Here is a 27,709-nt window from a genome sequence, read left to right as displayed (position 1 = left end):
TCCATAATGGTTCATATGGAGTCCCACTTATTTCCACTCAACTTTGCAAGAACTTCCTCAAGGGAATTTTCCACAGCAGATCTCCCATCAGGCAACTGGTGGAGGCATGGAATCTCTCCTGGGTTCTTCAGTCTCTCTCTACCCCTTTTTGAGCCTGCTGCGACATGTGATCTAAAATTCCTGTCATGGAAATCCTTATTTCTGGTGGCGGTCACTTCAGCTAGATGAATATCTGAGTTGCAAGCCTTATGTATCAAGAACCCTTATCTGATCTTCCATAAGGACAGGGTATCACTTCGTACTAACGCATCCTTTCTCCCCAAGGTAGTTTCTGACTTTTCTATTAACCAGTCCATTGAGCTCCCTGTATTTTTTTCCAAATTATTCAAACAAGGTAGAATACTTCCTACATTCATTGGATGTTCATAGACAATTACGTTTCTACCTGGACAGAACTAAGTCCTTTCACAAGTCGGACCAACTTCCTTTTCTGGCCCTGGAATGGGATGTGCAGTAGCTAAAGTTATTTTGTCGCAATGGCTCAGGGATTGCATTAGTTTATCATATTGGCTTAAGAATGAATCTAAGCTTGGTCAAATCAAAGCTCACTGAACTAGGGCTATTGCAGCATCGGTTGCCTTCCACTCTAGGGCCTCCATGGATGACATCTGTGCAGCAGCCATTTGGGCTAAACCCCATACCTTCATCAAGCATTATAAATTGGATCTGGTCTCCAGGGGAAGAGCGGCCTTTGGCTCAATGGTTCTCAAGAATGTTCTTCCATAAGGGCCACCCAGGTTCTCCAAGTAGCTTGGGATTCTGTCCCATCAGTGATGGATAGGAAGAAGATTAACAACTTCAGATAAAGAAGTTGTCTTACCATAACTTTCCATCTGAGTTGTTGATCTTCTTCCAGTCATCACACCCTCCCACCGTCCCCCGTCAAAGGCTCCTGGCGGATCTTCTGGGTCTTTGTGGTTTTCAGGGTTTCTGCGCAGAGATGGCCTCTGACTTTGTTTTTTCCTATATGTTGCAAGCAAACTCGATCTGAGGTAACTGAGTAAAGGGCATTGTGGGTAACAGCTTAGCTCGAGAGTTTTTGGTGCACGTGAGCTTGGTATAAGGCTGACTCGGTACCGAACCAATCAGTGATGACTGGAAGATCATCAACAACTCAGATGGAACATTATGGTAAGACATAACTTCTTTTTTTAGTCCCATATTCCTAAATTCCAAAGGAATTAACCATCTAATCCTGGGCCTTTCTTTCAAAAGCCATGCAAATCTTCTCAACAGAAGTCCTCAAAATAGCAATATAAGAAAGTGACAGGTGACAAAAAAAAAAAGAGAGAGAATTATCCCGATAACACTCCTTGTTAAAAAAAAAAATGTCTGATGACCCCTCCCCTCTTTTCCCCACCCTGGCATTCCTTCCCAAATTGTAGACATCTCTGTCTCTGCTTTTCTCTCTGGTAAGATATAACCTCAGATGCTTGAGTTTTGAAAATAATTCAGCATGGCTGCAATCTTCACTGGGCTTCCTTCCTTTTAAAGTGGGGACCCCTCTACCTCCAAAGAACCAAATTCATCCATTCCTTAACCTTAAACTGTTTCAGATCTGTTGTCTTGGGAAGTTAGAGACAGTACCCATTTCCATATAAGACAAAGACTTCTATTTAAGAATGTTTCTGGTTCCCAGAACAGAAGGCACCTGGAGATTGATTTTAGGCCTTTCAAAACTGAATGGCCTTCTTCCTGGTTCCAGAATTCAAAATCTCACCTTATAAACCCCTTTTTTCACCACTATTGCCTAAGACTTTTCTGGTCACTCTAAACCTCAGATGCCCATCTGCACATCCCTGTTAAATACAAATGTTTTCTAAGATTCTTTGCCTTAGAAATGCACTTTACTTCTTTACCCCTTGGTCTTTACACTACTGAGCCTTCACGAAGTGCCTGTCTTCCGCCATAGCCTTACATAGTCTTTAAGGTATTCACATTTAAACCTACTTGGATGAGTGCCTCATTACAGCGTTTTCTTTTCAAGATGCTTTGACATCCCTCTGCTTTATGGTGAATCTTTCAGCAGCCTTGTTTTAAGTTAAACCTGAGAAAGTTATGTTTAGCACCTGCTCACAGGTTAAATTTTCTAGGTTGCTCTTTAGACACCTCTTGTATGTCAACGTTTCTTCCCACAGAAGTGCCTTCTTGCCATTATTAGTGCTTAAAAGTTTCACCAAAATAGATTATTACAGCCTAGTCCCTTTTTATAGCTAAATTTACAGATTCCTTATGAAGAAACTGTAATGGCTCGTCAAATCTCTTATGGCCCAACATCTGCTTTGCCTGTCTCTGTTCTAAACTTAATCAAAAAAGAGCTCTTCTTGTAGGCAAATTAAGTCATTCTAAATCCGGGTCCCCCTCTTTCTCCTACCACCTCTCCTCAGCCAGACAACACAGATGCCTCATACTTTGCATGGGAGGGCAGCATCTCAAGGAGCAAAGGTCAGGGCATGTGGGATCCTCATTTCAGACACAAACATACAATATCAAGGAAAGGATGGTCTTGATGAAAGTGATCAAGGTTCTAAATTAACTGTGGACTCATAGACCACTGTTGGTGATAGGACACAACACCACAGTAATATGGTATAATATAGAGACAAGAGGAGGATGTGATACCACCTCTTGCAGGCTAGCAATGATTGCCTGCAAACTGGCAGTTCAGCACAGTCTTACCTTGCAGGCACAGTAGTTATCAAGCTGACTGCGCAAATTCACAACAGACCCTCAAACGTGGGAGTGCACCCCAAGATTTTCCAGGTTATTGGCCACCTGTAGGGAACTCCCCAAGATTATTTGCCTCCTGTCTTAGCAGACAACTAAATCACTAATGTTCCAAGACACCTTGCCGAAAGGCCAGGAAAATGGATACATCATCTTTGTCTTGGAAATCATGATGTTAAGTTGTTTCTTGCTTGTTGGATCGGAGCCGATCCTCGGCTCCAACTCGGCCATCTTCTATAGCTCGAGAGCTGTTTACTCGCTCGAGGCTACCCCTTATCCCATGATGCCTAGCGCTAACTACCCAAATCTCGTTTGCCGCTTCAGCTGCGAGGTTCATTGTTACTGGCTCAGACTCGTATAAGTTTTATTGAACTACTTTTTCTGTCAGATTAGGGTTTTTTCTGGTAGTTTATTGTTTAAAATAATAGTCAATAACTAGTTTGTTGTAGTTTAGTGTATTTGTAGTTTTCCCTTAGAACTCGTTTAAATTAGAGAGTTCTCCCCCTCCCCCCATCCCTCTTGTAGGTAGCGTTTTAGTTTAAGCTTTTCTTCTTTCTGATTGTTAGGTAGCCGCTTAAGTTAGAGGCTTCCTAATTTAAACTATCTTTAACTGCAGTATATTGTGTGTTTTTGTGGTTAGTGTCTGGTATTAGTTTTTGTTGTTCGGCCTTTTGGCCAAAACAATTCAGTGTAGTATCTTTCTAGTTGTGGATATGTCTAAAGAATCCAAGTTGTCTGGATTCAAGAAGTGTGACTCATGCTGTCAGAAAATGTCTCTGACAGATGGGCACACTTCTTGCGTCTATTGCTTAGGCACAGTGCACCTGCGGGACTCTTGTTCTGTATGTCATGCATTTAGCCCAAGAGTTCTGCAGGAGCGCAAAAATAAGCTTATTTTGAGGGGTCTTCTTAAGCCCCAGGATTCACCGGCCAAGGCTCAGCCTGTGAAATCTCCTAAACCGACCAAATTGTCAGCTTCCAGCTCGGAGCTGTCATTGGCCCAAGCCTTAACTACTACTTCGGTTCCGGCTGGAACCGAGGAGACTGCCTCCCTGTCGGCTCCACCAGTACCTTCGGAGCCATCATGGACTCACAAGAGGCTGAGGTCTCCTTCTCTAGAGTCTATACATTCGGCTCCTCGGTCTCCCCTGTTGCAGAGTGACCGCAGTCACAGATCCTCCCACTTTTCTCGGTCCTCTAGGCTGTCGGATCACGACGTGGAGAGAGTGGTCAGTAGGTTGTTGAAGTCGCAGGCACTGGCCAAAATGTTGTCCAGCCCTCCTCAACAGGTGTCTGCTCCGTCCGCTTCTCTCGATGTTCCTCCTCTGACTCCATTGAGCTCGGAGCCGGAGTTTGTTGGGGTTCGAATCGTGGAACCGTCGGCACCGATAACGATTTCTCCTTCGGTTCTGTCGTTGGCTCTGATCCCCTCGATGGTGCTGTCCGTCGAGGGATCTGGGCGCCGAGACTCCCTCGTCTGCTCTGAGGGGGCGAGTGGCATCGGACCCTTGTCCGACCCATTTCTCCCTCTCGGAGCATCGGCACAGGTGAGCTCGGCTCCTACGTCGGCCTCAGAGCCGTCTCCCTCGGTGCGGAGGAGGATTCCGGTTTCCTCGGAACCGGAGTCTTCTCTGCATCATGGCAGGGATGCCTTCGATGTCATGAGGAGTGTACTGGCTTCTGAGTCAGCTCCACTTTCAACCCCACTGGCTCCGTCCCCTGTAGTGCCTGCGTCAACCTCTGCCCCTCCTCCAGACCCCAAGCATGGGGAACCGGCTCTCCAGAGTACCCCATTGGGTGTTTCCTCTTCTTCCGAGGCCTCTCCTGATCATTCAGAGGAGCCCCCTCGGAAGAGGAAGTGTCACTTCGGATACGGATTTGGATGAATCGGAAGGGTCCCCGAGATCTCCCTCTGAAGATGTTTCCTTTTCAGACATACTAGAAATGCTTAAGCAGAGGGGGAACTGGAATACCCTAGCCCCTACCGAGGACGAATCTGTATTCCTGGATGCGTTTGGTTCCCGACCTTCCACCTCCTGGGTTTCTCCGCCTTTCGATCCACTAATGTCAGTGGTGATTCGAAGGGCTTGGTCAGCCCCGGATACAGTGGAACCAACCCCGAGGAGACCCGGCAAGTTTATCACTGCACCCCCTGATAAACAGTTCCTTACTAAGGGTGTTCCCGTAGATGCCATGGTGGTAGCAGCAGCCACTAAAAAGGAGTTAGCGGAAACATCTTCCTCTGTCCATCCTCCTAACAAGGAGTCTAGGACCATGGATAGATAGGGGAAGCGAATGTTTGCTTCAGCGACCTTTTCCATGAGGTCACTGAATTACTTATGCCATTTTACCAAGCTTCAGTGGGATCTCCTGAAAGAGCTCGGAGATTCCCTCCAGGATCCATCAGCTGAAGGGGCTCAAGCTAAAGTGGCTTCTCAGCTGGCAACCCTTAATTCTTTAGTCAACTCCTCCATGAGGCTCATTTCCTATGCAGCCAATGGTGCGAGTAGAGCCTCAGGTACAGGCGTGGCCCTCAATTTTGCAGAACCCTTTAGAGCGTTGTTCACCAACACTCCCTTTGACAGTTCCTTTCTTTTTGGACCACAGGTGAAAAACACTCTGACTAGGTGTGAACAGGAAGGCAAGACTCTCTCTGCCGTGGGAGTCTGTTTTTCCACTCCTTCCAGACCATATCCCAAGGGTCAGAAGAGTGGTAAAATGTGGTTTCGGAAATCCCAGAGAGCCTCGCCTGACGCACGTAGTGATTTTTCCTCCAGGGGCAGAGGAGGAAACAACAACAGACGCCGCCGTTGGGGCAGAGGGGGTCTGCAGAACCAAGGCAGCAGAGAATCCTTCTCTGACCAGCCCTTCCAGCATCCCTGAAAGGTTGCCCGGCTGCCCGCCTCTGGAGGCAGTCGGGGGAAGACTTTCACTGTACTCAAAAAGCGAGACAAATGGGTACACTCAATCATATCCGGAGGCTACATAATTCCCTTCTTTCAACCCCCCTTACCGTCAAGCAAATCCCTTCCAGATGTTCCACCCAATCTGAGGGCCCAAGAAGTTTCAAGACTGCTAGAAAAAAGAGCCATCCAGGAAGTCCCGGCAGACCAACACTGATCCGGAACTTACTCAAGGTTCTTTTTGGTACCAAAAAAGACAGGGGACTAGAGACCAATATTGGATCTCAGCAGACTAAACAAGTCTGTTCAAAGAACAAGGTTTTGGATGGTCACGCTACAGTCCATTCTACCCTTTTTGGGTCAGGACAATGGGATGTGCTCAATAGATCTTCAGGATGCGTACTATCACATCAAAATGGACAGGCGCTCCGGGAGGTTTCTTCGCTTCCGGCTGGGACCCAGTCATTACCAGTTCAGAGCTCTGCCCTTTGGTCTCACCACAGCCCCCAGGGTGTTCACTAAATGCATGGCAGTAGTCACAGCTCACCTGAGGCATCGAGGATTCCAGGTGTTTCCATATCTAGACGACTGGCTCCTTACTGGTACTACCAGGCATCAACTCCTTCAAGCCAGGGACTATACAATTACAATTTGTGCCCAGCTAGGTGTTACTATAAATTTCGAAAAATCTGCCTTGTTGCCCTGTCAATCTATTACCTATATAGGAGCAGATTTAGATACAAGAAGTATGTCCGCAAGGCTGCTGCCAGACAGGGTGGCCACAATTTGGCAGCAAGTTCATATCCTCATGCAATGCAAAAGGGTACAAGTCAGGCTGGTCCTTCAAACTCTGGGTTCTATGGCAGTGGCAATTCTTCTGATACCTCTGGCCCCTTTTCGCATGAGAATTCTTCAGTGGCTTCTTTTCACACAGTGGTCCTTTCAACAGCTCCCCATGTCTCACATGATCATGATTACAGAAACATGCAAAAGGCACCTTTCCTGGTGGATGGTCTCCCCACTAGTGTCTCAGTTCAGACCATTCATCCAGCCCCCTCCGGTTGCCACAGTGACCACGGATGCCTCACTGATAGGGTGGGGTGGGGGGGCATTATCAGGGCAGGACAGTCCAAGGCACTTGACAGCCTCACGAGTACCATCTGCACATAAATGTCTTGGAGATGAGGGACTCTCTCCCTTCTGGGACCATTGCAATTCAAACAGACAACATGTCAGTGGTGTGGTACATCAACAAGCAGGGCGGAACCAGGTCCTACCCCCTATGTCGAGAAGCACTCAGACTCTGGCAGTGGGCGATTTCCTCCCAACGATTTCTGATTGCGACACACATCCCTGAGAAGTCCAACGTCATAGCGGACAGGCTCAGCAGAGCTATTCTCATGCATCACGAATGGTCTCTGAATCAGGTAGTTGCGGATCTGATCTTCCGCAAATGGGGACAGCCTTGCTGCGATCTGTTTGCCACCCCCTTCAACAGAAAATGCAGCAACTACTACTCCCTTTTACCGCCTCCTGGTCACCCTCCCAGAGATGCTCTCGTCCACGATTGGCCTCAGGGACTCCTTTATGCCTTCCCACCGTTCCCTCTTATACCCAAACTCATACAGAAAGCTATTCCGTTGGGTTGCAAAATGATCTTCATTGCCCCCTACTGGCCTCGACAGATATGGTTTCCGTTCCTGCACCATTACCTCCTCGAGCAGCCCTGGACTCTGGATCCTATTCCAGACCTGCTGATTCATCAATCGGGAGAGCTGCATCAAACCCTCCAAACACTCCAGCTCACAGCTTGGTTGATCCAATTCCAACCCTAGCCAGGCTTCCCAGCATTTCCCCGGCAGTGCGTGAGATTATTGTCTCCTTTCACAAATCCGCTACTAGGAAGACTTATACTAGCAAATGGAAATGTTTCTCTTGTTGGGCAGAGGCTAGGAACATAGATCCTTTTTCAGCCCCAGTTCACGAAATCTTGGAGTTCCTAGCAGAGCTTTTTCATTCTGGGTCAGCTTCTGCCACAATCAGGGTTCAACTAGCAGCCATCTCTAACTTTCATGTTGGGTTTTCTAATCTAAACATTATGTCTATGTAAAGCCTTTCTCAGAGGGACTACTCTCCTTAGGCCCCCAGTGAGAGATTCCCCCTCCTTGGGACCTTAATTTGGTACTAACCTCCTTGATTATGCCCCCTTTTGAACCGGCAGCATCTTGCTCCATTAAGTTTCTATCTTAGAAAACTCTCTTTCTGGTAGCTATTACCTCAGCCAGACGTGTCTCGGAACTTCAGGCACTAAGTGTTTGTCCTCCGTACTTAGTTTTTCATAAGGACAGGGTTGCTCTGAGAACTAATCCCTCCTTCCTTCCGAAAGTCTGCTCAGAAAATAAACCAATCTATAGACCTCCCTGTGTTTTTCCCTAACCACACCAACAAGGCAGAATACAAATTACACCTTTTGGATGTTCATAGACAGTTGCGTTTTTACCTGCATAGAACTAAGACTATAAGAAAGTCGGACCAACTTTTCCTTTCCTATGCTAGGGGCAAACAGGGTCTTCCAGTTTCCAAAGTGATCCTGTCCAGGTGGTTGTCTCACATTATTACCTTCATCTATCAACTAAGAAACAAAGAGTTGTCTATCAAACCGAAAGGTCATTCTGCTAGGGCTTTGGCCACCTCTGTAGCCTTCCAGTCTAGGTTGCCCATGGACTCTATCTGTGCCGCTGCCACGTGGGCAAATCCTCATACCTTTATTTCTCATTACAAGTTAGACATGGTCTCCAGGAGTAGAACTAACTTTGGTTCCACTGTTCTGAAGAGTCTGTTTCAATGAGCCACCCAGGATCGTAGGTGCTAGGGACACTGTCCCAACAAGCAAGAAATGAAGGCGAGATAGACAACTTAACATAAAGAAGTTATGTACCTACCATAACGTTCCATGTTATTTGTCTTCATCTCGCCTTCTTTCTTGCGTCCCCCCCTCCATCCCCCTGTCCTATTGGACCGAGAGGAGTTTAGGTTTCACTGGCTGAGTGTTCTCTGGTTTGTTTTCTCTGCTGACTTAGAGATTATGACACGTAGGTTTAACCTTCTGCTTGGAGGGGTTTCATTCTATAGCTATGGCTGGGGTTACCTATTTCAAACGAGATCTGGGTAGCTAGCGCTAGGCATCAATGGGATAAAGGGTAGCCTCGAGCCAGTAAACAGCTCTCGAGCTATAGAAGATGGCTGAGTCGGAGCCGAGGATCGGCTCCAATCCAACAAGCAAGAAAGAAGGCGAGATGAAGACAACTAACATGGAACTTTATGGTAGGTACATAACTTCTTTTTCCTTCATGTCTTCCCCATTTCCTTTGATATCCAAAGTCATACTAAAGATCAAGAAGGACTGGCCAGAGATGGTCCTAGTGACTCACTTTTGGCTCACAGAACATTTTTCTCCCTTCTTGTGCATCCGGCTAGGGGCAGTTAAAAAAAATAAGTACCTCTTGTAGTGGTCTTGCTCAAACAGGATAAGGGATTTCTCATCCACCCCCAACATTCATAATCTCCATCTAACTGTGTGGATGTTAGGTTTATGATTCCATTTTGGCACCTTTTTTCTGAGGATATGCAAGTAGTGTTAATTTCCTGGTAGTAGGTTTCCTTGCCTACTTGTTTAGGGTCTATATTAGATCACCGAACGCTTAAAAACACGAACAGTGATTAATTGACCCTATGTACGTGAAGGCTTACAATTTTAAACTGTCAGAACAGCGATTTTATTTTCCTAGGGAAAAAATTGCTGTTCCAAAAAAATTAAGTGGGGGGCTGTGCCCCAACACACCCCCTACTTAAATATACCAACTCCCAAGACCGCACTACAGTGCCGAAAATGGCAAAGTAACGAAGCGGCCAAGCAAATTCTTTCCCAGGGAAAGAATTTGCTTAAAAGACGATTCGATATTTTGCCATTTCAGGCTTCTGAGTTCGACCAAGACGCATTTGAAAGAATGCGTCTTGGGTCTTCTAATAGGGAACCCTTGTTTAACCAAATGGAAAAAAATTTCTAGTTGGTGCTGTCATAGAGAACAACACCTGTTCTAAGCAGAGGCTCCTTTGGTTCTCCAGTAACTGTATGAATTGCTCAAGTCAGGCCTTGCATATATTTCTATCAAGGTATACCTTTCATCTGTTTCTGGTTGTCTGATATTAGATCACTCCTTTCTTCTTTAATCTAAGTCCATCAGTTTTTGAAAGTTGTAATATATATTAGACTGCCTAGAAAGCAGGTGACTGTATCTTTGGATCTAGGTTTTTTGTTGATGAAGTTAATCCTCTCTCCCTTTGAACTTGCAGCCAGTTCTGTGACATTTCTTAATTGGAAGGCTGCTTTACTAATTGCTCTGACTTTTGCTAGATGGGTTTCTGAATTGCAGGTTCTTATGTCTACTCTGCCTTTTTTAATTTACCATAAAAACAGAGTGAATCTTAGAACAACCCCTTTCTTTATGCCAAAGGCTGTTTCTTAATTCACACCAAACCAAATATTGGTCTCTCTCTCCCTCCCTGAACCAAAAAAACAGAGGGAAAAAAATTCTTCATCCTTTAGGCATCCACAGATAGCTAGGATTTTGCATAGATGAGACTAAAGATTTCAGAACGTCTAACCAACTTTTTGTTTCCTTTGATGGTATGAAAATGGACAAACCATATTTAAGCAAACTGTTTACAGATGGTTGTCTCAGGCTGTTCAGGTTTGTTATTCAGACCATGTCAAAAGTCACCCACAGAATCCCAAAGTTTATTCTACTAGAGCTGTGGCTACTGAGGATTTGTGGGAAGGGGTGGACTCTAGATCTGTCTTAGAGGCAGCTATCTGGCCCTCAGTGTACACTTGGCTCAGTTTCCAGAGCTAGAATGGGTCTAAATTATTTGGAAGGAATGTTAACTTATGTACAAGTAGTACTCATTTGTACCATATACATTTCATGTCATAAGAAAGTGTGCTAGCGTACCTCATTCCAGGATGACCTTGGAGTCCAGCAGGCATGGAACTGATTCTTTTTAGGAAAGCCATGCATCTTGTATGTGTAAGTTATTACTTCAGCTTCTGTGCAACAGTCTTACTTGTAGACATAAGTGCAAGTTTGATATGTGCATTAAACTCCATATTCTTGAGTCAGGGGATACATGGTGTTGCTATATCTGTGATCTGCAATACAAAGCTCAGGTTTCAGAGTGGAGTTTAAACATGAAATATCTAGTCTACAGTAAGTATTCAAAGGATGAAAAAGAATGTCATTAGAAAGAGTAGTAACAGTAGCTACGAGGATTGTCATCATGTAGTAGCTTTGAAATGTAGAATCCTCCATTTCAGTGACTGTCACCTGATGAGTTATTAGTGGGCAAGAATTTGCAAAGCAAGTTACTACTTCATAACACTACTTTTCTGCAGTGTATCTTCTCCCTAAAGAATGATCATAATACTTTATTAAAAAAATACTTGGCAGTTTCTCCCTGTCTGTGACATTCTTGTCATAGTCAACTTCTGTGGCGCACACCATGCTGGAGATGAATAAAATGTCATGATACTTTAAAAATCTGTCTCCCTTACCCTTTCTTCATTTTGTCTTTCACATTTCAAAGTTTCTTTCCACTGAAAATATTTCATCCCCCCACTGAGGTCATTAAGCTGTTGAAGATGAGAATTTGCACCTCTTTTAATATGTAGTGTCATTTCCACCTGCATTTTTTTTTTTACTAACCCTGAGGCTGTAAACTTTTTAAATGTTTTGTAGTCTGAAAATGAATAAATCTGCTAATCACTGAGAGTTTGTTTGTGTCTTTCGGCTTCTTCCCGGTTAAGGGTCGCCACAGCGGAACTCCGGTCCGCTAATGATTGGCAGTAGATTTTTACATACTGGCTTGCCGGGCCTAACGCACAACCTTCAATGAAGGAACGCCCATTCACGCATGTCGACACACAGAAGACGCTCTAACTGAGAATCGAATGGGCAACGTCTAACTGTGAGGCGACAATAATACCACAGCACCACCACCGCAGTCACTGAGAGTAACTTCACTAATTAACTGAGTTTTGTAATCCAGGAAATACAATGATGTAGCTTATTTAGGGAAAGAAGGTGGGAGGAAGACAGGACTTGAAAGCCCCTAAATTCCACTTAAAGCAGTATTACCTCAGTTATGTCTTTACATTTCTGTAGACCGTTTTTACAGTTTTTATAACAGACATGTAGGAAACAGATGTGCAAGAGTAATTGCAAATCAATCTGAAGACATTAAATTTAATTTTTTACTATAAATGCAAGTGAATGGAGTTGTGATTTGTCAGTAGAGACTATAGCAATTTAATCTAAACAGCTGTGCCCTTAAAGTGCACTATGGGTATAAATTTGGTTTAAAAGAAAACACGTTTGCCCCCATGATGACATCTGGGGTTAGAAAAACTTTAAAATTATTAATAGTGATGTTGTAATGCTGGTAGTTTTGGATTGTATAGCACTTCAAGACAGGTTAAAATGTAGATGTGAAGTTGTTCAATCTCGCCATTTGTTCTTACACGAGGGTTCGGAGCCGATCCATCGGTACTGGCCCAAGTTTCTTGCGAAGAGCGTGAGATCCATTGCAGCGGCAAACTAGTTCTGGGATTTGGCAGCAGAGCATCATGGGATAGGGACTGTGTCTCTAGCTTCTCAGAGATCTAGAGCTTGGAAAGCGGCTGACTTGAAGCCGATGGATCCAGCTCCGAACCCATGTAAGAACAAAGACGAGATGAACAACTCACATGGAACGTTATGGTAAGAACATAACTTCTTTTTTTTGTTTAGTTTCTGTCCATAGTAATCCTTCAGGGAAATCTTTATCTCTTTGAGTGGCTGAAGCTCCATCTGTTTTGCACCAGGCTCCCCTACTACCAAGTTGGGGTGATGGACAGTTTCCACCATTCTGAGCCAGAACCTTTGTGTATTTCCAGCAATTTCCCTTATTCTAAAATTTTGCTAAAGGAAAAATGAGAAAAAGCAACTCATGTTTCATAGCTTCTTGTTGGTCAAAGCATTCACATTCTTCTAATAAAAATTTTAGTTGCTCGGATATCACTCCTTATTGAAACTGCTCATAGAAGAAAGCAAGGTCCTATAGCCAAACTACAAATATTTTAGTTTAGAAGTACAGAGGATCTCAGGGTGGTACTGAGCAGCAATCTTTTTTCCACAGGTATTATTTTAGTAAAAACAAAATGAAAACTCCAGCAAAGCTAGAACTTCCACTGAGTGATGACCTAGGTATTATTTTATGAAAAAGCCCAAATGCCTACCACCAGGAAAGTCATACCTGTCCAAATGGGCCAGATTCTTACTGTAGTATAAAGATCAAGGTATCAGATTTAGTCCTTCGATTAGTCCTAGTTGTGCTTTCATTGTTTGATTTGTTGCTCAAATGTGTTTACCCTTACAATGCCAATAGTTGTCTTTAGATATTATGTCTAATTATTTGATACTATGTTTATTATTTCATGCCTCTTCACTGTTGTGACAATACTTGTTTATATTTTTCTGATCTCTTGTGTTTTGTTCCTTGCCAATGAAATGCATATTTGTTGTTGTGGTGGAACTTTTCTCCCTGGGCCTCCAGTGAAAAGGGCAGCTTGCCCAGTTGGACTCCCACAGTTAACAAATGTAAAATAAATAAATAAAAATGAATCAGATTTAGTCCTTGATATCTTGTAGCATCTTAATTGCCTTTTGTGGTTGATCTGTTTCCTTCATTAAGGTGGATTTGTATACCATCTGTTATCTCTGTTAAAATTCTCTTCTCCTCTGGCTTTTCAGAATAGTGTTTGAAGGTCATTCTTCATCGGAGGACACAGAAGTTGTCTTCTGTGTGAGAATTTAATTTATGATGCATTTTTAGCCTATTTGGTGTTCATACTTCAGTCATCTTTCTTTGAAAACAGACTTGTCAGTTAACACTTGGGTAAGCGATCCAGCAGATTTCAATAGGAGAGAGAGAGAGAGAGATCTCCTAGAACAAATCTTTACTCTGGATCTAAAGTTGTCTCTGAAATGTTTTGAGTCGGTCTGTTTATCTGCCAGTCTTTTCCATATGGGATAATAAAGGCAGCAGTGTTTTGGGTGGTGTACTTGGGAGTAGACAACTTGTATTAACCATGAAAGGACTTGTCCCACTGAGATGGTCTATAAGTAGAGCATCCTAATCACTAATAATTTCAAAGTGGGCATATTATTTTGTCTTTTCCAAATAGGGTGTGCTTTGACTGTGGCTGCCATTGCAGCCTTCTTCAAAAATGTATCTGCCCAAATTAATTTGGTTGGGAATGTGCTAGTTGGAAATCACTTCACACATTTTTGAACATTACACACTTGATGTCCATTCTAGAATTCAAGCTGGATTTACTTGCGCTGTCACTCAGGACATACTGTACACTCGTTTCTGTGATGTAATGATGATTTACTCGCGCTGTTGTAATGGTGTACTACATCTTAATATTCTGCCATTCATGCAAATGTGTTCCTGACAGTCAGCTGTAAGGCGAACTTAGTAAATTTGTTGAGTGTAGGCAGACACTATTGCAGGATAGCAAGCTGTCACCCTTTTCTCCAATGATTATGACATTTTTATGAGTCTGTTAGGTTTTGCTTGTATTTATTTCTGTAGTAGCTGCAGACATTGTGGGATTACTAGTGTGTTATATTGCCAAGACTAGCCCACAGTTTCCTGGTGTGTTTCCTTATCCTCCTGTTTAGCTTTGTTTTTGGAGGTGTATACTACTACTGTAGGAATTTCATACTGTTTATGTTTTCTGTTACTGTGCGTGTGTTTCTGTGGTTAATTTGCGATTCCCGGACTTAGCCTTTTCTAGTAGCATTTCTTGGTGCACTGTTTACTTCCAGGGCACCAGTGAAGAAAGTGTGCATGGCACATTTGTTTTTATAGTTGAGCTGTTTTCGTCTGTGGCTCAGAAGTGCATTTCCATACCCATAGGGACATGATTTAGAATTATTCAGATCTTCCACTAAGGTTTGTTGTTTGGCATTGCTATATTGGCATAGCATCTTCTCCAGTATTTAAACATTTTTTTCTTATGGGGGTATTCCACTTAAATTCACCTAATATGGGAGTTTTCTCACCTTGGAATTAGTTTTGTTTTGGAAAGAATGGTTGAACCTCCATTTGAATAATTTGAATCATTTTTCTTCTGTATCGTTGAAATTTCTTTCATGCATGACAACCCTTTCTATTGCAGATATTTCTGCTGTGTCCGTACTGGAATTGCAAGCCTTGATTTGTTGTTCACGTTGCACTGTTTTCCATAAGAACAGAGTAGTGTTGTTTACCAATCCTCTGTGATGTCAAAAGTCATATCAATGTCTCTGTTTTTAGTGGTGAGTTTCAGGTTCCTGCTGTTATTCTTATCTCTAAATCCAGGTGAGTGTCCATTGCACCTCATGTATCTTATGGGGCAGTTCATGGACCTGCATTTCCAAGACTTGAGTATCAGGACATCAGATCAGCCATTTCTTATGGGGAGCTCCTGTCAGAAAGCAGACCTGTATTACCCATTGTTCTGAATTTTGGTGATTCTGTATGAAACCTTATTCAGAGGCCAATCCAAGTTCATTCTGCCAGGGACGGCTGCCTCAGCAGACGTTTTAGGGGCTAAGTATCTGATACCCTTTTGCTATTCATCAAGGATTGTAACCCAGATCCTAGTTCCAAGGCTAGAGGATATTTGGCTGTAGCAGTCATCTAGGTGATGCTGACTGGGACAAGCCCCTGGCTTGTGATGGATAGCTTGTTTTTTTACTCATATGTAGAGAATTAGCAAGGAGATGAACTTAAAGGAGCAGCCAGTGCAGTTATTTGTAGTCCTCCCATTTAAATTGCATTTAATTTGTCAAAGTTTTAATGTCGTAGTGGCCTGTTGACTTTTGTTTGTATTTTGGAGAATGAGTGGCATGAGGCTGCAACAGTCCATTGCCCTCCTTCTGTGCTAAAATGCCTAGTTGTGTTAGTGTGTATCCTTCTATATATGTGCTTTGTATTTTCAGTCAGTTAATTCTCAGAATGGCCTTGTGTTAATGCAACATGTATTGAGTTCATGAGAGAGACAGGGAAAGAGACACATACATATCTCTTTATGCCATGGCAGCCTGGGATTTCTGGAAAGGGTCGATCTTTTGATTCCCACTTCAGTGGTTGAGATTCATATTCTAATTCTGTGATTAATACTGTTTGGGAATGAAACCTCAGTAACAAAAGTCGTTATCCTCTCTGGAATCTGAGTGACTGCTTAGCCACTCAGAGGAAGGTGGTTGGTTTTAGTGAAATTCCAAGCCACGTGTGTAGGCCAGTTTTTGAGAATACTACACAGTGGTGGGGAACATGAGTTATTATTAGTGATGATTAACTAATACTACTCTACTTTTGTCTACTAGTTATGATGGATAATAAGGTGCATCCTTTACTACCTCATTAATGGTTGGCTGTTAACTTATCATTTTCAAGTTTATTATAAAGCTGGAATCAGCTGAACTACATTGTTTTAGATTCCAGGATTCTGATTCCTTTCCTTCCATTGGTTGTGACATAGATATGTACTGTGCTTGTTTGTGTGAATGTCCGTGTGCAGTTGTGCACAGACACTGATGTACCTGCCCTCATTTTATTTGGGGTGTGCAATAGACAGAGGCATCAGTGTTACCAGGCCACACCTCCAGGGAAGTGGGTGTGCCTATAGGACTCCCTGAGCCGCTCCTCCATCCTTCTGTTAGAGCAGAGGATTCAGGGTTTTCGAGGGTAGCGCACCCAGGAGATCCACCTGCCCACCATTGTGCAGAATGTACTTCTCTCCCTGTTCTGCTTAGTGCTGGTGGTGGTGAAGATTCCTGTGTGTCTTTCCCTCACTCCATCTAGCTTAGCAAATAATCGCATATTTCAAAGTAGTAAGACCAAGACATAGCCTCTTCACACTCTTTGTTTCGAGCAAAAAGCGGGTTCATGCTGTTTAGGTCTCTGGCTTTATATCATTTTTCATCATGAACAAGGGCTATCCCCATTAGATGAAGAAATGACCTGCTCCTTTTGCAGGGTCTAGCTTCTCATTTGGATCCTTTGCTTCCACCAGTTCTTCTGTCTGGGTTGTCAGAGGTGGTTAACGTCACCAGGTAGCCTTCCATTTATTGCAGTTACTCTGCTAAGTGGAAGAGTTTCTTGATTTGGTCAGAGGTGTGTTCTGTGCCCCCTCAGGTGATATTTTTTTTGGGTGATCCCAAACAAGCTTTAACACTGGTCTGGCATGGATCTCAGTCACTCCTTGGTCATGGTTCTCTGCCATTCTGCACTGTATGACCTAGTAGAGGACACAGCCATTTTCAAACACCTAGTAAAGTACTACTACTTCTAAGGTGCCTTGGATCTTTGTTTTAAAAGAACCCTTATTAATAGAAGCCCATGTTCAGGTCGTCAGTCAAACAATAAGTCAGCTTTATAAAGTTGATAAAGTTTCTGTATATGACTTATTACTGTACAATATATTAACAGAGGAACAGAGCACAATAAGTATGGGAACACAAGGGGCACCGGGGTACCTACTGGTACAAAGAATACAACAAGTAAGAGAAACACGGTAATTAGCATTAAAACAACAAAGTGAGCATAGTATTGTTTACATTGCTGAAATGAGAATCAGACGAGTTGGACGTAGCTTGTATCTTCCATTCCATGTTGTAAAAAAGACTTGTTACATAGTTGTACATGAAATAACATCGGGGATTCGTTATTCATAAAATGATTTAGCATGACAAGCTGTTGGGAGGAGGTAAGGTTCTGTTGCATATTTCCCCCTTATCCATCACTTGTTGGTGAATTTTATGGAGAAAGACCAGGGCTTATTATTCACATCATGGTGACTTGAAAGAGACTGTTTTGCAGCCCTGTGAATCTTGATCTGGTCTATCCTCTGGAGGATGTTACATGCCTGCAAGATGATCATATTCATCCTGAAGTATGGTTGTTTCAGTAATTTCTGTCCGTCTGCCAGATTTCCAGAAGCAGACAAGAAATGTTTGTCTTGGGCAAACCTAAAACATGGAGCAGAATGTTCTTACGTATTTGCTGTTTGTGGCATAAAGTACTATAAGGGCTTTGTAAAACTTATGTAACATAAAGTAGCAGTTTGCTTAGCTGTTAAAATACCAGAATACTGTTATACTTCATTTTTGTAGAGACGTTACAAGCATTGAGGTACAGAAAAACGACTAATGACCTTTTCTTAAATCATCTGTGCTATCCCATTATTGTTTTGTTTGAATGTGTGATAGCATCCTGAACTATACAATCAGAATATTGTTTTCATAAGATATGTAACTTAGTTAATTTCTCTTGTATTGTAGTTGTACATTTGAGTATTACTATGACAAAGCTTCATCCTGATAATGCTTGCTTTGTGTTTGCTGTTAGTATAGTAATGATATAGCTGCATTTAAACATTCAGGTATTGCATAACAGGTTCCAGGAATTAAATAAAAATGCTATACACATTGGAAGCTTTTTGTGATGATCATACTTTGACATTTTCTCACACTACTGATTTTAAGTAGTTAAGTACAGTGAACTTTAAGTAACTGCATATTTTCCTTGCATATATTAAAATCAAATTAAATATAGTTTTCCTTTTACAGCTTGAAGAAGGACAAAGGTTTGCCCAAATGGTCGTAGAATCTGGAGACAGATCATCTGAATTTAAAGCTAAAGGGTACCTTGCTCTTGGTTTGGCGTATAGTTTACAAGCTACTGATGGTAAAAAATTTATATGAATTTTAGTGTGTTTTCATAGTTAAGGACAGACATTAAATCAGAAATATAAATATATCACATTATTTTTACAGAAGAAAATAGTATTTCTTTTATTAAATTAAGGGGTGTGTAATACCTTGTGTATGTTTATCAAGTTTGGTCATAGCAGATGAAACAAAGGTAAGTGTACTGCCACATGGGAGTCTTTCACAGGCCCAAATATCTTATGTTCTTCAACAGTTTTAAGTAGTGTAGTAGTTTCCTTCTGTATGGAAGGAATATCTGCATCCATTTTTAAGCGCAACCTGGATAACTGGATATGAGAAACGGAAAATACACTCCTGGGATTCCGCCCGTGTCCCTGCTGGACAGGAGCTCTGGGTCCTGACTTGTCTAAACATGGGATAAACACTTGGCTAGGCTTTTAAGGGCTTCAGGGCCAATAGCCTAGTAACCTCCCATGAAAGGTTCAGGGACATTTCACGCTGCAGTATACTGTGAGAAAATGCTTGTCGTTCAAGACCTTTCCAAACAAAACAAACTTTGAGGTGATCTTTTGATTTATTTAATAATTAAGCCGAAATAGTAGATTTACATATTGATGCATTTTGCAGCTGCTCTGTTGACAATGATGGGTCTAAATTGGATTTCCAAAATGGCTGCACATTGAGTAACAGTTTAATCTGATGTTGTTAATCTTCATTCATTCATCACTGATGGGATGTCGGTTCCATCCTCAGAACCGAGTCTGCCTTATACCAAGCTCGCTCAAGCCATAAACACTCGAGCTAAGTTTTTACCCATACTACCCTTTTCCCTGTTACCTCAGATCTCATATGCCGCGTAGCCGTAAAGCCGCATTCAAGCCAGCTCTCAGCTAAGTTGAACATTTTTGTTATTTTGTAGTGTGTGTGATAGGAGTTTCTTGTAATTTTTCCTGACGTTTGTCTGTCTTTGTTACTAGTCTTTACCATTCCTGACACACTTTCTTAATTACCTTTCGGTAATCTTAGTACCATTGCTGGTACGGCCTTTCTCCCTACCCTCATGGTAATTCTTAAATACCATTGCTAGTATTCCTTTAAAAAAAAAAAAAAAGAGAGAGAAGTACATCTACATAATCTTCCTTCTAACCTCTTCCTTGGTTGTTTAGTGTGTGTGTATGTCAAATATGTCTAAAAAAAAAAGGTATGTCGGGCTTTAAGCAATGCCTGATTTGTAGCAGGAAAATGCCAAACTGTGACTTGCATGAGGAATGTGTGTATTGTTTGGGGGTGCCCCCATCTCTCGGTGTACCCTCTGTATTCTATTTGTAAAGGATTTAGTGCACATATTTAAATGAACGAAAAAACAGGTTAATTCTGAAGGGCCTCCTTAAGACGTCCTTTTCAAAGGTTCTTTCTGTATTGGAGGGCTCTCCCCCTCCTAAGAAAGAAAAGACCACATTCTGTACCCTTTCACCTTCTGGTGATTTGGACAAGCCTACTAAATTGAAAATGCCTAAAGTGTCTTTGGAATCAAGGCCATTCTCTACGACACCAACCTCAGTTCCATCAACTGCTCTTATGCCTTCTGCATCTGTTTCAGCACCGATATTGTCTATGGCACCTGTTATTCCCAAGTCTCAAATTGCCTCATCCTCTTCAGTACTGAGTACCACAGCACCGAGCATGTCTTTGGTACCCATGACTACGACCCCACTTGTAGCTGAGCCTCCAATAACCATTTTGGTACCGAGTGCCTTTACTGCACCAAGTCTATCTACAGTACCCATGACTGCAGTAGATGTTCCATTGCTCCCTGTCTCCAAACTCGAGACAGCGGTGCCATTGGACACCACAACATGGACCCGATACTCCCCTTCAGTGGACCCCTTTCTGGGAATGATATATAGCTCCTTCCTTGAGCGACCAGAGTCCCTGTTGGAGATATCCACTAGATCCACCAGGAGCCTTTCTGAACTTGATGTGGTGCGCCATGTGGACCAGCTGCTGACAGCCAGGGGGATTCCTACACCCTCTAAGACCCATCCACCTGTCAGACTTGGGAGTGTTTCTCCACAGACTCCATCCTACTCTCCTCCTTTGACCTTCTTGCAGGTTTCAAAGTCTTCGAATCCAACGCCTCTTTCAGTACCAACTCCTTCAGTGCCATTAGTGGACCTCACTGTGGCTCCGGAAACCAACCCTTTGGCATTCTGTTCCTTCGGAGCCAGGTCTTCCTCAGGTTCAAGGTTTGGCTATGGGCTCTTCAGAGTCGAATACGGTCCCGAGTGTGTCTATGGTTCTGTCCACAGCGCCGGGAGTTCTGTAGGCACTGATCCTTCTTCAGGCTCTTCTCTTGGGAGTGGGTTCAGCAGAGCAGGGTGTGATCCCAGTTCCGAGGTTCTTTTTATTGGTTCTGGGCTCCCATCCCTCTTCAGGCAGACCTGCTTTCCGGGCGCTTGCTTCTGGAAGCAAACCACCGGCATTGGAACCCTAGACATCCCCTCAACCTGAGCTGCAGCTGACACAAGCCACTGGTTTGGGACATCGGGCACAAGAGCCGCAGGAAGCCCTATTGCAGGAAGCCCCTTCTTCCAAGTCCTCCTCAGAAGTTCCCACTGAAGAGGTGCCATGGAAGAAGTCATGCAAGAGGAAGCACATAGATTCCCCTGAGGAGTCTTTTACAGAGGATATGGATTACGATGAAAGGGAAGGGTCCCCGCGGTCACCCCCTGAAGATGTCTCCTGTGGAGACATCCTTGAAATGTTGAAACAGAGGGGTGACTGGAACCCCAGCAACCCTTGCTCCGAGGAGTCTGCCTTCCTGCAGACCTTCCATGCCCATCCATCTACCTCTTGGGTGACCCCCGCCTGCAGACAAGCTAGTCCAGCTAGTGGTGCAACGTACCTGGAAGAATCCTAACTCTGTTGAGCCAATCCGTCAGAGACGAGATAAAATTCTATCTCCCTCCTGAAGAGAGTCCACATTGGTCTAAAGGTTTACCCATAGATGCCATGGTGGTGGCGGCGGTCACAAAGAAGGAGCTCGTCGAAGAGAGCCAGACTGTTCATCCGCCACACAGGGAGTCCCGGGCAGTGGACAGATTAGGGAAGCAAGTCTTTGCTTCATCGACCTTTGCTGTACGGTCCTTGAACTATTTGGCACATTTTACGAGGCTCCAAAGAGAATTAATCTCTGAACTTGATGTAAGCTTATAGAGAAGATTTTTTTTTTTTAAGCAAATAGATATGAGAAGTAAGACACAATGATGATTTGAGGCATGGAATAGTAGCTTTTCTGTATTTGCAAAGTCATTAACTATTTTTTCCATTAACATATGTTTTAAGTGGTAGACCAGAAGTCAGCAGGTGCTAGCAGTGAACCATGAGATGTCTTTACATTGTGTTCTGAATGAACTTTACAAAGATTATTTCAAGCATTTTCAAAATTAGGAAGTATTTTTCTCATTATCAGCTGCTTTCCCTTTGAAGGGAACTGTATGCACATGCAAGAAATTAAGAGGCCTCTGAACACTCTGAGCTGAGAGAAGTGTAAAAGACAGAGTGTAATTAATATTTAAAATTACGTTAGGAAACATTTTAGTAAAAAATTAAGTTTAAAACTGTGGGGAGTTAATAAGTTATACAAGTAGTTGCCTCTCCAGAGCCTTAATGGTGTAATGCATTTAATATAACAGTTGTTGTTGTCTTTCGGCTTTTCCCAGTTAGGTGTCGCCACAGCAGAACTCCGGTACGCTAATGATTGGCAGTATATTTTGATGAACGCTGAGGTGCCAGCTCGACCTTCAGCGAAGGCACGTCCATTTACGCACGTCTTTCTAACGCCCACCCAACCGTGGGGAGAACATGCAGACTCCACACAGAAGGCACTCCCCGCACTCCAGCCAAGAATCGAACGGGAGAACCTCTTGCTGTGAGGCAACAACGCTACCGCTACACCACCGCGGATGTATTTAATATAACACTGCACAGTAAAGCTAGGTAGTATACTTGTTTCTTAGGGCTAAATGTTAATCTTTACTGAAAGCATGCAAGCAACTTTTCACGTCTGGGAGGGGAATAAAGTTAAGAAAAGAACAGGTAAAAATCATTGTAAATGGATATACATGCTGCTACATGCACCTTAACATAAGAAACCTTATTTTAAAAACAGGTAATGCCTGTGGTTGCAGACATCTATTTGGACAATCTGGTCCTGTCAGATGGGGTAAACTGTCATGCATAGTAGATGGTAGGAATAGCTTTCTGTCATAATGACTACTATGAACATTTTTTCATGGCCTTATCAGTATATAAAAAAGGCAAAGAATATTAAATTAAGAAATGTTGCAGGAGACAGATTTAGATAGAAATGAGCCTGCCAGTTTGACAAAGAAAAGATTTTGGGGTAGATATTTACCAGAACATGTGAAGCAATGGGAATAATAATACCGATATCCAGATGTTTTCTAACAGTGATAGAAGAAGAAGAAAGATGATAATGGCAAATTTGTGTTAGTAAGGAGGGGTGAGGAGGTTGCTGGCATTGGAGGAGGATTATGCTGCCATGTATTTGTATTTCATTTAAAACTGCTTTTATGGAGCTTAGGAAAATTTTGGAAGAAATAAGTTCAGCGGGAATATTATTTATAGGTGGAGAGTGGCATTTTATTTGCAGTAGTGAGACTGTATCAAGGAAACCTGCAAGGGAATATAACAAAAGAGAGTGAAGTTGTAATGAAATGTATGAGAATATTTGGTACAAAAGATATGAATTCAGTAGTAGGAACTCAGACTGAATTTACATATTATTTTCATAGGTACAATTACTGGGCTATGCTGGATAGAAATTTTATCTCACAGGAGCATTGTGTATTTAATTGAAAGCCTTGGCACATACTATAAATATTTCAGATCATCCACCAATAAAAACTATGATAAAGATGGAGAGTAATGCAATAAAAATAGAACACTGGTACTTTTCTATTTACCTTTTAAAAAGAGTGAAGTTTATGAGGTGAGTAGTGGAAATTATTCAAGAATTATTAAGGAAGATAGACGTTTCTGCAGAAGGAATAGTTAGTGAGGGGAGTAAAATGAAAATGAAGTTTAAATTAGGTACAACTAAAACAGAGAGAGATGAGAAAGAAATTATAAGTTATGTACTTACCATAACTTGGTATCTGTGTTGTCCATTTTCATTCTTCCTCGCAGTTAGGTCATGGATCCGACCCTGGGATCCGACCTGGCCACATTTACATAGACTAGACTCCAAGTCCTGAGCTCCTCTCTCTTCCCATAATACCATGCCCTCTGCCTAGCCACTTCAGATCGAGTTTGCTGCATAAATATCTAACAGTGCATAGTAAAGACTGAAAGGAAGGAAAAAGACAGAGGCTCAAATCAGGAACATCAACTTCCCAAGCAATTTTCCACAGGTCTTCTAGAAACCACTGGGTTGTACGATGGCTGGGAGGGAAGGTGAGGAAGAATGAAAATGTACAACACATCAAGTTATGGTAAGTGCATAACTTATAAATCTGATGTCCTTTTCATTCTTCCTTATGGTTGGGTCATAGTTCCCAGCTGTATAACCCCGAGTGACCTCAAGGAAGGATATGCCAGAACACTGCAGAACCAAAAGAAGCCCTGCTTCTGGAAACAGTGCCCAGTTTGTCATGTGTGACAAAGGTATGAGGTTTTGACCAGGTGGCTACAGCACAAATACCATCTACTGATGCTCTAGAAGAAAAAGCAGACAATGTAGATATGGACCTAGTTGAATGGGCCTTAGGAGGGTGAGGCAATTGCAACACATTTTTTGAATAAATCACAGTAATGCAGTCTGTTATCCGTTTAGCTAGAGTAACGTTAGAAACTGCATGACCTAGATGTCTAGACAAAAAGGACATGCATAGTTGATCCATCTTTTGACAGTGTTTTCTTCTATGGAGATAAAAATGTAGCTGCCTGTGAACATCAAGCAAATGTAACATATGTTCCCCCTTGTTTGAGAAATTTGGAAAGAAAACTGGCAATTGTATGGACTGGTTCAAATTAGATTCTGGGGCTCTCTTGGGCATAAAGGAGGGATTAGTACGAAGGGATACTCTATCTTTATGAAAAATGATGTAAGGAGGCTTGGAAGACGGAGTCTGATTTTCCGAGACCCTTTTTGCTGATATAATGGCGACTAGAAAGACAGTCTTCCGAAAAATTAACTTCAGGTCACAGTCATCAGCTGGCTCAAAGTGTTTTAGAGTTAGGCCCTGTAAGACAATGGTAAGATTTCATGACAGAGAAGGTTCTTTAACTGGAGATCTGAGGAGGAAGATTCCCTTCAGGAAGGCCTTACATATTTTGGATATAGCAGGAGAACCAAAAAGATTTCCTGAATGGAAGTTTGAAATGGCTGCTAGCTGAATTTTAAGAGTAAAAAAAGTCTCCTCCTTTGAAAAGAGAAGTAAGGAAAAGAAGAATGGCTGAAATTGGAGCTGAACAGGGATCAGTGTTTTCTTTGGAAGCCCAAAAAACAAATCTCTGCCATTTACCCCTATAAACCTTCTTGATGGAGTGTTTTTGGGAAGATAGTACGATTTCTCAAACAGGGGGAGCAAGCCTGGACCTCTGTACAATTACTGGAATTGGAGAAACCAAGCGATCAGTTTGAAGGAGTGTAGACTGGGATGATAACCCTCTGGTGGATGAATGAGGAGGTCCTTTTTGGGTTCCAGTATCCATGGAGGATATTTCAGGTGAGGCCAGAGAAAGGGGAAACCAAATCTGCTAAGGCCAGTAGGGGGCAATGAGGATTACTGAAGTCTTCAACTGTTTTGCTTTTTGTAAAAACTTTGTGATCAAGGGTAGAGGCGAATAAGCATAGAGGAGACCAGAGGGCCAATTGTGAATTAAAGCATCCCTTTTGGATTCCCCTGGAGAGGGGATAAGAGTGAAATAGCTGCAGCACTTGTTCTGAGGAGATGCAAAGAGATTGCAGCAGGGTTGGCCCCAATGGCTGAAAATTGTTCACTACCGATTGATTGAGGGGAGGGGTCAGAATGGACTGTTAAGTCTGTCTGCTAGAATGGTGGACTTCCCTGGTATGTGAGTTGCAAGTAGAAAGCGGCCTGAAGACATGGCCCATTCGCAGACCCTCAGGGCCTGTCTGCACAAGGGATATGAATGGGTTCCTCCTTGCTTCTTTATGTACCAGACCACTGACATGTCTCTGTGAATTGCAATAGCTCCTAGAGGGAGAATGTCCTGACAGACTTGCAGCATAAGAACTGTTCTTATCTCTAGAACATTGATATCCAATCTGTTCTCTGCGTGAGTCCATATGCCATGGACAATCATTCCCTTGAAATGCCCCCCCACCCTAGCTGTGAAGCATCCATTGTCACCATGCCTCTGAGGGACTGAAGAAGGACTGGCCTGCCGATCATCAGGTTGTCCAACAGAAGCCACCATTGTAGGTGCTTTTTGCAAATTGAAGTCAGCTTGATAGGAACAGATAGAGGCTGGTAAAGAATATACTATTGAACACCCAAGGTTTATTGAAGCACTGGCATAAAGAACCTTGCTAATAGAACCAGAGTGATAGCAGCTGCCATGGATCCAAGAGCTTGAAGTATCACTTTTGCTGGTGGAGATGGCTGGTATAGAACATCTCGAACATGGTCTCTCAACATCTGTATATGGTGAGTGGGTAGTGATGCTGTCTCTTTCGATGCATCCAAAAGAGCCCCTATGTATTCCAAACTCTGCATCAGAAGTAGGTTTGATTTGTCCAGGCTTATGGTGATGCCCACATGACTCTGTATTCAAACCAGTCTCTTGGCCTGAATCAGTTGATGCCTGGTTGGAGCAATGAGGAGCCATTCGTCTAGATATGGAAACACCTGGAATCCTTGCAGTCTCAGGTGAGCTGTGACTACTGCCATGCATTTGGTAAACATCCTGGAAGCTGTGGTGATTCCAAAGGACAGAGCCCTGAATTGATGGTGACTGGCTCTCAGCTAGAAGTGCAGCTGATTTCTGGAGCATCTGTCTATTTTGATGTGATCGTATGCATCCTGTAAGTCCACTGAGCACATTCAGTCTTCCTTTCACAACAGCAGTAAAGTGGACTGAATCATAACTGCTCAGAACTTTGTCTTCTTTACAATTTCAGGTTGCTTCGATCCAGAATGGGCCTTAGATCCCTGGTTTTCTTTGGCACTAAAAAGTAGGAGGAGTAAGTTCCGAATCCTTATTGTTCGGTCAGGACCTCTTGGGTAACTTTTTTTTTTTTTGCACTAGTTTTTGAATCTCTGATACTGCATATTCCCTCTGAATGGGTGAACATCAGGGAGTTTCTTTGGTTTCTCTCGGGTTGAAGGAAAAAGGGAATGTAATAACATCTGGATGTAATCTTTAGCACCCAGTTGTATTTTATTAGAGTGGTCCAGGCATCTGGGTACATTAAAGAACAACCCCCGACTGCCTCCAGAGATGAGCAGTTGCGCAGCTCTTCAGGAGCACTGATGCAACTGATCAGAGAAAGGTTCTCTGAAACCCTGATGCTGTGCTCACCCTCTGCCCTTGGGGGGGCATCTCCCATTGAAACTTCCTCCTTTGCCTCTGGAGGAAGAATCCCTGCATTGATCCTGGGAAGATCCCTGAGATTTTCAGAACCAGGTTTTCTTGCCACTTTGCTGGTTTCTGGAAAAGGTGCGCTGAGGGGTAGAAAACCTAACCCCGATGGTAGACAAGGTCTTCCCTTATTGCTCTCTGTGGGTTAGCGTATCTTTGGATGGCCCAAACACACAGGACCAGGGTGGAATCCTTCAAAGCCCCCGGTCCTGTGAAAAATACGGCCCATATATATATATATATATATATATATATATATATATATATATATATATATATATATATATATACATACACAAAATATATATATATATATATATATATATATATATATATTAGGTTCATAGATTAGTACTAGGCTAACTGCCCTTGCAAGCCATTTTAAGCCTGCCAGTTATCCCTTGTGAGACTCAAACCATATAGCTTGTATTTATAAGGCAAACACCTTAACCATTAGGCCACCCTCCCAATGTATATATATATATATATATATATATATATATATATATATATATATACACACACACATATACATATATCTATATATATCTATATATATATATATAT

At 42.7% G+C, this 27,709-nt stretch overlaps 1 protein-coding gene across 1 annotated transcript in view; it reads left to right on the top strand.

Annotated features, from left to right (window-relative positions):
* TTC7B (tetratricopeptide repeat domain 7B) overlaps nt 1–27,709 on the top strand; it is a gene marked incomplete in the record, with an annotated part of 1,939,345 nt that overhangs the window by 1,126,526 nt on the left and 785,110 nt on the right. The window contains 1 exon segment of the mRNA XM_044074706.1: nt 18,410–18,527. Within this exon segment, the coding sequence (XP_043930641.1) occupies nt 18,410–18,527 (118 nt within the window).

Source organism: Protopterus annectens, chromosome 6.part0, assembly GCF_019279795.1.
Source record: "Protopterus annectens isolate FY-2018-M chromosome 6.part0, PAN1.0, whole genome shotgun sequence".
Classification (NCBI taxonomy): Eukaryota; Metazoa; Chordata; order Ceratodontiformes; family Protopteridae; genus Protopterus; species Protopterus annectens.
The sequence above is the reverse complement of the archived record's forward strand: the minus strand, read 5'-3'. Positions and strand labels throughout refer to the sequence as shown.